The sequence below is a fragment of the Phocoena sinus genome, chromosome 15 (genome assembly GCF_008692025.1).
Source record: "Phocoena sinus isolate mPhoSin1 chromosome 15, mPhoSin1.pri, whole genome shotgun sequence".
Classification (NCBI taxonomy): Eukaryota; Metazoa; Chordata; class Mammalia; order Artiodactyla; family Phocoenidae; genus Phocoena; species Phocoena sinus.
This window is the reverse complement of record NC_045777.1, coordinates 87,356,428-87,368,929: the sequence shown is the minus strand read 5'-3', so window position 1 is coordinate 87,368,929 and position 12,502 is coordinate 87,356,428. Positions and strand designations below refer to the sequence as shown.

Sequence of the window (12,502 nt, the reverse complement as noted above, 5' to 3'; positions counted from 1 at the left end):
CCGAGGTGGCCCTGCGGGTGGGGCAACTCCCTCCAGGAGTCTCCCCGCCTGCGGCCTGTGCGCACGGGCTGCTCCTTGCGCCTGAGACCCCTCGGGGGTTCTTGGTGTCCTGATCTGTTTCCCAGTTTTCCACTTTGAGCACCTGTGACCCAAGTCATTACAGAAAAGTACCCCTTGTGGGGACCTCAGTTATTGGGCTGCTCCCCTCCACATTCTCAGGGAAACCTGTCTGTGGGCATGCGGACAGACAGCCAGAAACACTGACACCAGACAAGTGAAGTGACCCCGCCCACCCGGCCGCAGGCCCAGGGCTTGTCCAGACAGGGCCTGGCAGGAGGGAAGGTGTTTTCCTGAGATAGGCCTGGCAGGGGGACAGGGTGGCTTCTGTGCCCACTTGCAGGAGCGGAGACAGTCTTCCAGTCCAGAGCCAGCTCTTTCCTGCAGCTGGACCCTGTGGTGGCGAGCTCCCTGTCACAGGGGGCAAGCAGGTGCTAGACAGGGAGCCGCTGTGACCTGGGACTGTCACTGGCTGTGGATGCTGCCCTGACCTGCTGGGGTTTCCCAGCTAGAGGACAAAGGGCAATGTCCTGTCAGTTCAGTTGGACTGGTGGCTAGTCCCAGAACCAGGAGCCAAGTGGGTTTTCCTGACCCCCAGGGCAGCGTTTAGGAGAACTGGAAAAGCGGGTGAGGTCGGGTAAGGCCAAGGTCAAGAAGCGGGGGGGGGGGGGGGGGGGGGGGGGGGTGGGGAAGGTCGGTGGTGACAGGGCTGGACGAGAGGCAGACAGGGCGGGGGGCTCAGAGTGAAGAGGACGAGGTGGCCAGAGCTCTGATTCTGAGGAGTTTAAGCTGCACGCTTGCCCCCACTGGCCACCACGTGGCCACCTCTGGGGACAGTGACTTGGGAGGCGGCATTTGTGGTGGTGTGCCCATCAGCACCTCACACATAGCACATCCTCTGCCGGCCCTGCTCCTCTCCAGGGGCCCCAATCCAGGACACCCCCAGCCTGCCCACTTCTCCCCACTGCGGCCACCAACATCTTGCTCCTGGCCACTGGCCAGTCTCCCTCGGCTCCCTCCTGCCCTCTGACCACCAGAGTCCACCCCTCCCCAGCAGCCAAGGGATCTTTCTAGAAAGCCAGTTGGACAAGCCCTTCCTTGCTTGGCCTCTGCAGCGCTCTGAATGAAGTCGTCTGGGCCCCTTATCACATCTCCAGCTGCTCCCTGGCCTGCCCTGCCCTGCTGGCCTCAGAACCTCCACCCCTCTCGCCTCCTGCACTCAGCCACTCCTGGTCCTCCCAGACCTCCAAGCAGCCCCACCCACAGCCGGCCCATGACGTCCTGCCAGCTGCTGGGGCCACAAGCCTGGGCAAGCTCCTTGGCCCCTGTCCTCTCACTGCCCACATCCCATCCTGCAGGAAGCTGACCACTGCCACCACCTCCACAGCCACCAGCTCCCGTGAGCCTGGGTTTCTACAGGAATCTTCTAACCATGGCTCTGCCTCTGGCTTGCCACCTGCAGTCTATTCTCAACACAAAATCTTTGATGACCACGGGAGCCAGAACTCGCCCCTGCCACTTCTCCAGCCCCTCCTCCTCACAAGGAAAGCACCGTCCTCAGCATGGGCCATTGTTACCTCTCCCATCTCCCCTCCTACGACCGCCCCAGGACCTCAGCCCTTGCCATTTCCTATGCCTGGTCCGATGTTTCCAGCCTCCCTTGCAGGTCGGTGGGGCTGTTGTGGCTGAGTTCTGGCCAATGGAGGTGATGGATGCACCTCACACTCTAAATCTTCCCTGGTCTGCTGGCCGGAGGCAAAGGACCTACTAGATGATGGGGCCACAGGTGGACGAGCTTGGACACTGCAGGGTCAGGCAGAAGGTCATCACTGACCGGGGACATCCAGATTGGCCTCTGGGTGAGTGAGAAATGCAGGCTGGGTCCAGTTGCTGGAACTTTGGGACCTATTTGTTACAGCAGCTAGCATCCTTACCCTGACTGATACACATACACAGATAAACGCAAAATTGCCCCTGTGACAGTGCTCCAAGGGACAACACAATGCCATTAGATGGTGAAGAAGGGGCCCTTGTCTTGGTCCAGAGGCTGGAGATGCCTTCCCTGGGGAGGGCACATGAGAACTGAGACCTGAAGGGTAAATGGGAATTGGCTTGTCACAGAGGAAAGGGAAGAGTGTCCCAGGCAGAGGCCCTGCAGCAGGAGTATCGGAGGAATGGAGGAACTGGGCAGGAGGCGGGGTGCGGCTGGAGAAAGGGTCGGGAGGGCTTCTAGCATTTTCACACCCATTTTCTCACTTAATGCTTAAAGCCACTCTTTAAAAGTGGGTTGACCCTACCCATTCTGCAGCTCAAAAAATTAGGTTCTGAGGAGAGAGGAGGCCAGTGGATCAGCCAGGCAGAGCTGGGACCTAGGACCCGGCACGGTGGAGGGCCCGAGGAACCCGGGTCAGCCCGGGCCGCTGCCCTGCCCGAGCGGTTGCCCTTGTCTGGGTCAGAGCTTCCAGGCCAGGTGGTCTCAATTTCCCCCGCTCCTGCTTTCCAGCACGTGTTCAGACCCCTCGGTGATGATGGGGGCCCCTCCCCGGGAGGAAGGCTGGCAAGGACATTGCTGGGGACCCAGGGAGGATCGGGACCAGGGCAGCACTAATTTGCATCCAAAAAGCCAGCTCCTGGAGGATGCACCGACTACTGGGCCCCTAGAATGGTTCTTGGTAGTGGGAATGGGCACGACACCTTGGAGTGGTGGGGTCTGTAGACCCTTTAACTGGTAGATTGAACCCCAAGTAACAGATTTGACCAAGGCTGATGGCCAGAGCTGGAACATAATCGGAGGCGCCTGTCCAAACACAGCAGACCTGGCGGTGCCCTGAGCCTTCAAGGCAGAGCAGGGAAACCAGGAGAGGCTGTGGGGGGCGAGAGAAAGAAGTGGGGAGGCATCCACCCATGCGGCCCTTCCCGCAGGACTTCTCAGAGCCTTCATGCCCTGCCGTGCACCGTGGCTCCCAAGGGAGCGGCCACGCTACACAGGGGTTCCCAAACTGACTTGCCCACAGAACCTCTGCTGCAGGGGTGTCTCGGGAAACGAGTGCCACACAGAACAGAACCGGGAGCCCTGGCTTGTGCAAAAGACATACTTGGACTCCAGCGGGCAGGTCCGGGTTGGCAGCCTCGCTCAGCAGCTTCGCCCTGTCACCCTCACTTCTCTGAGCCTTCACAGCAAGGTGGGGGCCCTCATCCCCAGTGGCACCAGGCTGAGCTGTGGAAATGCGGCTCCCTGCCGCAGTAACAGTGTTACCTAGCCAGGTAATTGTGATCGATGCCGCTTGTCTTTACATTGATTGGTCTGGACTGGTTAAGGATATCATTCACGTCACCATCGCACCCTGAGCACCTCACCTTTAATAAGTGAAAAAGGTAAATAGTGCTATCTAGGTTTGGCTTTCCTCAAGCTCCATCCATGAAATTAATTTTCATGGCCACTGTGGTTGTGAGAGACGAATGCCGGAGGGTGGTAAGCAGAGCCCCCCAGAGGGATGCCAGCCCCTTGCCACCTGCAGCGGAACCACCTTGGGGGGTCACGCTGGCTTCACAGCAGAGCATACAAGGGGTGTCCCCTCATTCCCCAGTTCCCAAGGCCATGGTTGGGTCAGCCAACAGCTCACGCAGGCAGCTGTGGACGCCCGCACCGCAGGCAGGAGGGAGCTGGAAGCTGCGACACCCCATTTTAAGGGGCCACCCGTTAATTAATTAGGCCCAATGAATAATGCATGCCGCCTTGTGCATATTTATACGGCGTGCTATGGATGGTATACGTTCTAGTCCGAACACCTCACAAATAATTCACAACCCACTCCTTCCCCGGGCTCCGGGGGAACCTGGCCGGTGCTTCGGCTGGGGCTCGTGGGTTGCTTCCAACAGCCAAATTTTACATTTCATTATAAATGGCTTTGCTGGGCATGTCGGTAACTTTTACATTTCCATCCACTTTATTATTAATGGCTTTCCCGAACTGTAGCAGCCCAACGCTGCACACAATGCGTTATAAATATTTGATCCGGCATCTATAGTCTGCCATTTATCATTTATAACGGGTTACAAAAACACTATAAAACATTTACTGCACATTTATAGATCATTTTTGGCTACCATGACGATGTGTTACAAATACATTATTAATCCTTCTCATGCCATTTATAGGAACCCTTTGTAATGGGGCCTGGCCCTCCTGTCCCATTAGCAGCGCGCAGGGGCTGGCAGGGGTGCCAGGGAGCAGGACCAGGGCGGAAGGAAGCCTAGCCCTGCCTCCAGTAGCTGTGTGTCCTTGGCCAGATCACAGCACCTCTCTGTTCATAAAGCAGGTCACATGACAGGCACCCTTCACTGAGCACTTCCTCCGTGCTCACGGTCCCCTGAGACTCAGGCGTTATTTTCACACCCCTTTTACAGATATGGAAGCAGAGGCGAGTGGTTTGCCCAAGGCCATAGTCAGGGAGCACTGAGCTGGCCTCAGAGCCCTGGGGTGCCTCCAGAGTTACCTGCCCCAGGTCCGGGGGTGAGAGGTCAGTCAAGGCTGCCCCTGGCCTTGAAAGGAGCGGGACTGGCAGCCTCCAGGGGTGGAACACAGAGACTCGGGGTGAGGGCGCCCGGAGTGGGGGGACCCAGGGTGGGTGGCCTGGGGCGGGGGGACCTGCACTCTGGCCTCTGACCTGGTAGCCCCCCAGCTCCTGCCGCCACGTGCTTTGCCATCCCAAAGGCTCTCCTGGCTCACGCTCTGGCCTGTGGGCGCCTGGAGCGCCGTCTGTGATGTGGACCCGGGATGAAGGGGTCCAAGGGGTCTTTGGGACCCAGCGTCTCGGGAGGCGCCCAGGAGTCTGGCCCAGGTGTGCCAAGCAGGTGGCAGTCAGCAGCTGCTTCCTCCATCACAGGGGTCAGTGGGGCCCTGGGCTCTGCAGCCAGAAGTCCCGCCCCATCCCACTCCTCTCCTCGCACGCGGCCTGTGACCACTCACTGGACAAACGGCTGCTGAGCCCCCCAGGCCACACTTTATACCCAGAGGGCACAGACAGGAGACCGGGGCTGTGGGCTCACCACCCACACGTGATGAGAGCTCTGGGCCCCGACGTAAGCTGACAAGCTGAGTCCTCACCTGGAAAACTGCTGCTCACCCTCCAGCTCCTCCTCGATCCTCCACCTTCTTGAAATAGCCCTTCCCAACTCCCCCAGGCACGAGCCTTGTGGGGTCTGACCTCTGGTCCCCCTGGGGGCCCCGCCTGGGCCTGGACTGGGGAGAGGGCTCCAGGGTGAGACCTGGACTCCAGTTCTGTCCGCCTGTCCTCCTTCCCCAGGGAGGGATGGGGCGGGCAGGCCCTGGGAGAGCCCTCAAGCCACACCCCTCCCTGCCAAGACACCCGAAGTAACCCCACCACGGCCTGGGTCAGAGTTTTAAGTGGCTCTGTGGGAGGAAACAGAGGAGAGGGGAGGGTCCTGGTTCAGGACCCCTGGGCAGTTCTACCCCATGTGACCTTGGACAACTAACTGGGCCTTACTGCCTTCATCTGTGAATTGGGGCCATAAGCCAGCCCTCCCAGGGCGAACGTGGGGGCCCTGGTGCTGGGAACCCTCATGGGGAGACCTGGGGGCCCTGGGGCCCCAGCTGCCCACGCCTCTCTGGCCCTCTGCCCAGCTGCTGGCTGTCTGGCCTGTTTGAAGGTCAGGGTTCACCCCTTCCCAGGACTGAACGTGAAGGAAACAGGCGAGCTCATCACCATGGCAACGCCGCACCTGGTCCCACCCTTCCCCACCTGCTGAAGCTGGTTGATGGGGTGCCCTTTGATCCTCCCTGGGGGGCCTCCGCTCCCCCAGAGCAAAGGGGACTGTGGGGTCCAGGCGGGACGCCTCGTTTTCTTGTCAGTGGGTGAGCGCAGTCCCCCTTAACAAGAGGGAGGCTGAGGCCCAGAGAGGGGAGCTCAGCTGCCAGGGTCATGTGCCAGGACAGAAGCCTAGGTGGGCTCCGCCCCGCCCCCTCCACCTCTCCTCCTTCCTGACACTCAAGGAGCCCCTTCCCCAGCCTGACCTTGGACGGCTCAACTTCCCAGGCCTCGCAGGCTGTGAGCCAGGCGAGAGCAGCCCCTGCGGAGAGCCTGGGGCTGGGGGCCGGGGTGGGACACACGGGCTGACCTCACGTCTTCGCCCCGGCCCCCCCGCCCGACCCCACCCCGGCTCCCGCCAGGTCCGGGGCTTCGGGCTCTTGGAGACTGGACTTCACTTCCTCCCTCGCCTGCTCTGCACACCCCAGGCCAGGCAGACCCTGGCTGGATTGACAACTCCAACCACCCAGCCAGACCCCCCACCTCCCAGCGTGGCATAGAACAACAAACAGAACACACAGCCCCTGCGGGGAGAAGGCACCTGACCCTGGGTGCCAGAAGCCTTCCTGGAGGAGGTGCCACAGGAGCTGAGAGCCGATGGAGTGGGAGCTGGCACAGGGGGCAGTGAGGGGGGAGAGCAAAGGCCCCGTGCAAAGGCCCTGTGGCAGGAGAGAACATGGCAAGCTTGGGCTTCGCAGTGGACGTGGCTGGGTGCTGAGCTGAGGCAGAAGAGTTGGGATCCAGAAGGTTCTACCTGGCTGTGCTCCTGTACCTTGGGCCTCCCCGCTCAGCAACCAAGCCCCACTGCGCTCTGCGGGGCACAGGCTCCGGGTTCAGGCCCACACAGGGAGCTGGCACTCCAGCTCCCCACTCACGCTGTGTAGACAGGAGCAGGTCAGGTGGCCTTGACCCCGAGGGGGCTCACCTGGCCTCCACAAGCCCACACTCACCCCACACACATGCACACCCACGCCCTTCCCGCCATCCACTGGGACCCCTGGGCCCCTTCTCCCCGAGGCCCTGGGCTGGGCGCACCTGTGTAAGATGGAGCCGGCTGGATGGTGTTCACGGCAACGGGGACCATCCAAGGAGCGCTGCCCTGCACGCCCTCTCTACCCGCGCCCTCCACACACCACCGCCCATTCCCACGGGCCGTCCCCAAGGGTCCCGCTGCGCCCCCCCACCTGCCTGGCAACGCTGCAGCGCCCAGGCTGGCAAGTGCGGGTTCCGTGGGTATCGCCCGTGCACCAGCCACCCGCCCGCACCCCTGCCAGGATGTCTGCCTTTGCCCGCAGAAAGGTGAAGGTGGAGGGTGCTTGGCATCCCCGCTCCCCCAGAGCCAGGCCGCGGCCCACCCCCAGGCTCCCCCAAGCCTCGGCCCTGACATGGGTGGGACTAGGCAGGAAGGTGGTCCAAGGGCTCTCCCCCAGAGCCTGCCTCTCTGCCTGCTGGGCCCTCACACAGCCCAGTGTCACGGGTGAACTGCCCCAGCCCCCATCCTCCCAAACCCCAGGGGCCCTGTGCTCCCCTAGCTCTGGGTGAGGCAGTGGCACTTTGGGGCATGCGGGTGTCCCAACAGCTGTCACCCAAGCCCAGATGGGCAGGGCCGTGGCATCCTACGAGTGGCATGGCACTTCCTGGTAGGGCACCCAGGGCAGGAGGCAGGAGGGAGCCCTTCGGCTCCATGTCCCTCTCTGCAAGGACTGCAGTGGGGCAGGAGCTGCCAAAGGCCAGTTCCACGTGCCCCTGAGCAGGAGCCACACGACGGGGGCCAAGAAACAAGCCAGGCAGGACAGGAGGGCCTGGGGCTCCACCACGGAACCGGCAGGATCTGGGTTACTGAAGGGCTGTCGCGCGGGCAGCGGCATGGTGGCCGACCCGTCAGGGGCTCAGGGGAGCAGGGAGGCTGGCAAGGCCGGGGCCGACCAGGGGCCTGTGGGGCTAGGGGCACAGCCCTGCCCCTGGTGGGCATGGAAGCAGTGACCACCCCCCACCCCACAAGGGTCTGTCCAGCCTCAAGCAGGCGGGACTGAAGAGCCTGGGTCTGTCTTTAGCCTCAGCGCCCCCTGGTGGCCCCAGCTGAGGAGCCGGGTAGACGGGGACCCTGCGGGGGGAGGGGGGGGGCACGCACCGGAACCCGGGGGCCATCGGGGAGACTGGGGCTCTGCCAAGCGCTGGGTGCCAACGGGAGCAATGGGAGGGAGGGGCGGGATGCCATCTGCGTCCAGCCTGGATGGGGTTGGGACAGCACTGCCCCCAGAGATGAGGACACTGGCCTGGAGTAACCAGTGCCGCCTGGGGGGACCCCGGGGCCCTCACTGGAGGGAGCACTGCCCCCTGCCCTCAGAGTCGCCAGGCCAAGTTCTGGGGCAGAGCCCCGCCCCTGTCCCCTGCCCCAGCACCGCAGCTCCGAGGGGGATGCGCCCCTCGGTGGCTGCACTGAGCCAGCCCTCACCCCGCGGCCAGCACGTGGGGGGCTTCCTGGAGCGATGCCCGAAGCTGAGGGTCTCGGGGAGCTGAGGTCCTTTCTGGGGTGGGAGAGAAGATTGCTCTGCCGACCCCCAGCGAGGCCCGCTCCCTCCGGGAGTTGACGAGGCCGAGCCCGTGAGCAGAGAACTCAGGGGCAGGGGGCGCCTGGGCACTGTCAGCTCTCCCCCAACCCCGATGCTGCCTGAAAGTGGGGAGCTGGGTGGAGGGCAGGGAGGAAAGGCCGAGACTGTGCCCAGCAGGCGGGCGCCCTCCTGTCTCCAGATGGACACCGCCACGTGCCTGCCCAGGTGCAGGCAGGCTGGCCGGGCCCTGGGGGCAGGGCTCCAAGCTCCCAGGTCCCACTCACTCCCGGGGTCTCCAAGGAGGCAAACCACACAGGCAGCAGCATCGCGGAGTTCAAAACGTTTCATTTGAACCCAGCCTCTCGCCTCAACTCGCTAGGATGTCAGCATCCCCTCCCAGCTGGGCTGTGCCCTCGTCACTCCGCAGGCGGGACAGCTTCCGGGGCAGACGGCGCCCACACTGCTGGCCGGGACGGCTGGGCGTGGGCTCCGAGTACTGGCCCTGCCTGTCTTGGTGCTCCCGGAGGAGACCACCAGGGGACCAGGCGTGCAGTCGGGCTGCGGCCCGGCTCACATCACAGCCTCCATGTGCAGGATCCTCAGGGCCTCGGAGATCTGGGCGCTGGTATCCATCTGGCCATACATGCCCACCAGGAAGGCCCGGTGCAGCAGCACGGCTGCGTGCTCTGGGGACAGACGAAGATCCCGTCAGGCTGCACTGCCCTGACATCCTGGCTGCGGCGGCCAGGTCACCGGGCAGCTCTCAGAAGTGGAGCCTCTGGCCTTTCCCCGAGAGCCTGGCCCCCGGCGCCGAGGCCTCCGGGGTCGCCAGGGCCTGGGTGGGTGGGGTCGGGGCAGACTCACCGTGGCAAAGGAGGGTGTACTCCGGCAGGTTCCGGAGGGCCGTCTGCGCTACTTCGAAGTCCCGGCTGCCCAGGCAGTACATGAACGTGGGCAGGAAGTCGGCTGCGATGCTGGAAGAGCCACGTGCGCAGGTTGGCACCTCCCCCCGTGCCAAGACGGCCAAGGCCCCGACGCCTCCCCAGAGCCCCGCGCCGGGCCCCACCGGACAGGAGGAGTGGGAGGCCTGGCCCAGGGCACCGGGCGGCCCGTGGTGGCGGGTGACGCCGGCTCACCTGGGGTTGCTCTGGATGGAGCGCAGGGCCAGGCTGAAGGCCAGGCTGCGGCAGGACTCCTCAGCTGAGCTCATCAGCCGCTGCAGACTGGTCTGCGGGGGCGGCGGTGGTGTCAGCAGGGCCACCCTCCCGCCCAGGGGACCCCGCTCCCTAGGCCTCCAGCCCCCTCCACACGCCCGTCACCCATGAAGCACATAGGAGGCCCAGCGCAGAGCGGAGGAGCGGCCGCCTCAGTTCTGGGCGGGACTGAGCATACGGGGCGGGGCCGCACTCAGACGTGGCACCCGCCCCCAAAGCCCAGCCGCTGCGGGCTGAGCTGGGTGCCCAGCAGGAAGGAGGGTGGGGGCGGCGTCCCTGTTCGGGGCCCAGCGTGCCTTTGCCCTCCCGCCCCAGCCTCTGACACGTGTCCCAGTTCCTCCGGGCACATGGCAGCTCCCGCACCGAGAAGAAGCCCAGGATCTCGGGTCTCCGCCGGGACATCTCGTCCACGTCGCTCAGAACCTCCAACAGATCTAAAATGGGTAGAAAGCGTGTTGTTGAGGGCCGGGCTGCAGCTGCTGGGCTCGGGGGCGAACCTGTCCCCCACACAGCCCAGAGGCAGGAGTGGTGGAGTCCTGGGGCCAGAGCCCGCTGCCCCACAGCACACCCGCCGAGCAGGGACCCTGGCCTGGCCTCAGCACAGGCTCTGGTGGAAGGACCTGGTTCTACAGGTGTAGCACGGCTGCTCATAATGTCAGCGCCGGTGCCTCCTGGAGCTCCCACAGCATCCCTGGTGCTTGCTCAGGCCAGGGGGCCCCCAGCACCTTGGGACAGAAAGCACTGGGGGTTCCGCTCACTTCCCAACTACCGAGCCAGCGACCCCAAACCGGAGGTGCTGGTCGACCAGGCTTTCAGAGGTTTCTGAGGGGCCCAGGGATCTGCACCTGCTCCGCGCCCCCCGGATGTCTGCCCCGAAGCCACACTGCACAGACATGGCCCTGCCCCTCCCCGCAGGTGGCCACCCGGGCCCTCGGCTCCCCCGTAGGGGACCAGGGGCTGTCGGCCAGCTCCCCGCCAGGCCCCTCTTCCTCGGTATCTACGGGGACTCCAGGGGGCTCCCCAGCGCCACTGGCCAGCAGAGGAGCCGCCCCCAGTCTCCAGCCCCGCTTCTCCCTCCAACCCCCGCTCTACCCACCCCTATTCCCACTCTGAGGAAAGAGCCCAGCCCCTCCCGGGACCTGGCAGGGGCCCTGCTGTCTTCTGGATGCCCCCCCCCCCAACCCCCAGGAGAAGCCTGGACGGCCAAGGGCCGCTGTGGGACCCAGGATGCTGCAGGGACAGAAAGGGAGGCCACCACCCACCGCGGGGCCAACTGGGCCTGGGGGAGCCAAACCCCCAAACTTACCCTCGACCGTCTGGCCCCGGGAAAGCCTCTTCACATAGGGGGCCACTTCAGCTGCGGTCAGAGGGGTGAAGAGGGAGATGCTGACCAGAGGCAGGGGGCCAGCCGAGCTCTCGTCTGCAAGACAGGAGACCAGTGCTGTCGGGTGGAGACGAGGACGGCCCGCCCCAGGCCACCGTCCAGAGGGCCCGAGAGCCCCGGACACACTCGACACCGAGGCCGTGGGATCCATGTGCGTAAGCGAGGGGCAGCCTCGCTGAACAGCGCCCGGAATCACACCAGACCCCCAAAGGTGCGGCCCCTGCCCTGGGCTGAGCACGGTGCCTGGTACACAACGGGCACTCAATAAATGTGCTAAAACGACGAGCCTGCTGGGAGCTGCCTGGGAGACGCGGCACTTCTCTCTCGAGCCTCTCACCCACCACACTGCGCGTGGCCTTCCCTGCTGCCCCTGGCACACAGCAGGTGCTCAATAAAGGCGCCTGCGTGCAGAGCACTGTGCTAGGCGCGTCCGTGGACGGCCAAGAGTCACACTCAACACCAGCGACTTGGCAAAACCAGGGCAGAATGGCCGTGAAGGGCCAGCACTGGACCTGGGCCCCCGGGCACTCGGCCCATTCACAAATCCACCGCATGCCCGCTAGACACGATGCTGCAGGTGCCGGGTCGCCCCACTGTAGGGGCCCCAGGGTGGGGACGGGGACAGAGAACAGAGGGGCCTGGTTGGTCCCACAGAGGGCAGGTGCTGTAGGTCTCGCTGGCCACAACACGACTCGGTGCTTTGCGCGTGTCACGGACCCAGGGCCAACGATGCCCGAGGGACGCCCAGGGCAGTCCAGCCCGCAGCCCCGGCCCCACTCACCCTCGCCCTCTTCGTCCAGGCCTCGGTCAGCCCTGCCGTCCCTGCTGGGAAGGCTCAGCCCCGCCAGGAGTGACTTGAGCATCACCAGGTCACTGCTGTCGAAGGACAGGTCACTGGGGGAGCAAGGTTCTCTGTGAGGACCATGCCACAGGTGGGAGGCAGGCAGGGCCCCGTGGGCAGGGGCTCAGGAGGTGCCCCGGGGGCCGAGGGAGGAGGAAGCCAGCTCAGAATGGCCCCGGCGCCGTGGGCAGTGTCTATCCCCGCCAGCACGCCCCTTGGGAGCTCCCAGCCCTGAGCACCGCCACGACGGGACCCTGGCCGGAGAGGAGCCGTGCCAGACGCGCACACTCACTGGAGCGCGTCGGAGTGTTTCTGCAGGAAGGCGATGGCGGCCGGGGCATTGCAGGTGATATACTTGTGGGTGAACTGCACGAACTTGCTGATGAAGGGGGCCAGGTGGCGGGAGGACTTCCTGTAGTTCTGCAGAGGGAAGCGCGAGGGGGGAAGCATCCCGTCTTGCCCGCGTCGCTCCCCCTGGAGCCTCACAGCACGCCCTGGACACCGCCGACGCCGCCCTCTGCCGGGCAGCACGTTAAGGTCCCTAAGGGTCAGGAGTCGCCTCGTCCCTCATGAACCCTGAGGAGCGTGGGGTCTCCCCAGGCACGTGAGCAGCTGGGGGCCTTCCC

General features: G+C 64.4%; 1 protein-coding gene across 5 annotated transcripts in view; it reads right to left on the bottom strand.

The window, feature by feature from the left end:
• Window positions 1-8,762: 8,762 nt before the first annotated feature.
• INTS1 (integrator complex subunit 1) overlaps window positions 8,763-12,502 on the bottom strand; it is a 28,482-nt gene continuing 24,742 nt past the window's right edge. For 4 of the 5 annotated variants that reach the window (XM_032605790.1, XM_032605791.1, XM_032605793.1 and 1 more), the window contains exons 41-47: window positions 12,169-12,296; window positions 11,817-11,929; window positions 10,958-11,071; window positions 10,015-10,085; window positions 9,574-9,665; window positions 9,302-9,411; window positions 8,763-9,123 (exon numbers count right to left, since the gene is read on the bottom strand). In XM_032605790.1, coding sequence (XP_032461681.1) covers window positions 9,008-9,123; window positions 9,302-9,411; window positions 9,574-9,665; window positions 10,015-10,085; window positions 10,958-11,071; window positions 11,817-11,929; window positions 12,169-12,296 — 744 coding nt within the window. In that variant the 3' untranslated portion in view covers window positions 8,763-9,007. Of the gene's footprint in view, window positions 9,124-9,301; window positions 9,412-9,573; window positions 9,666-10,014; window positions 10,086-10,957; window positions 11,072-11,816; window positions 11,930-12,168; window positions 12,418-12,502 lie in introns of those variants that run through there. The other variant, XM_032605794.1, reaches the window with a different exon arrangement.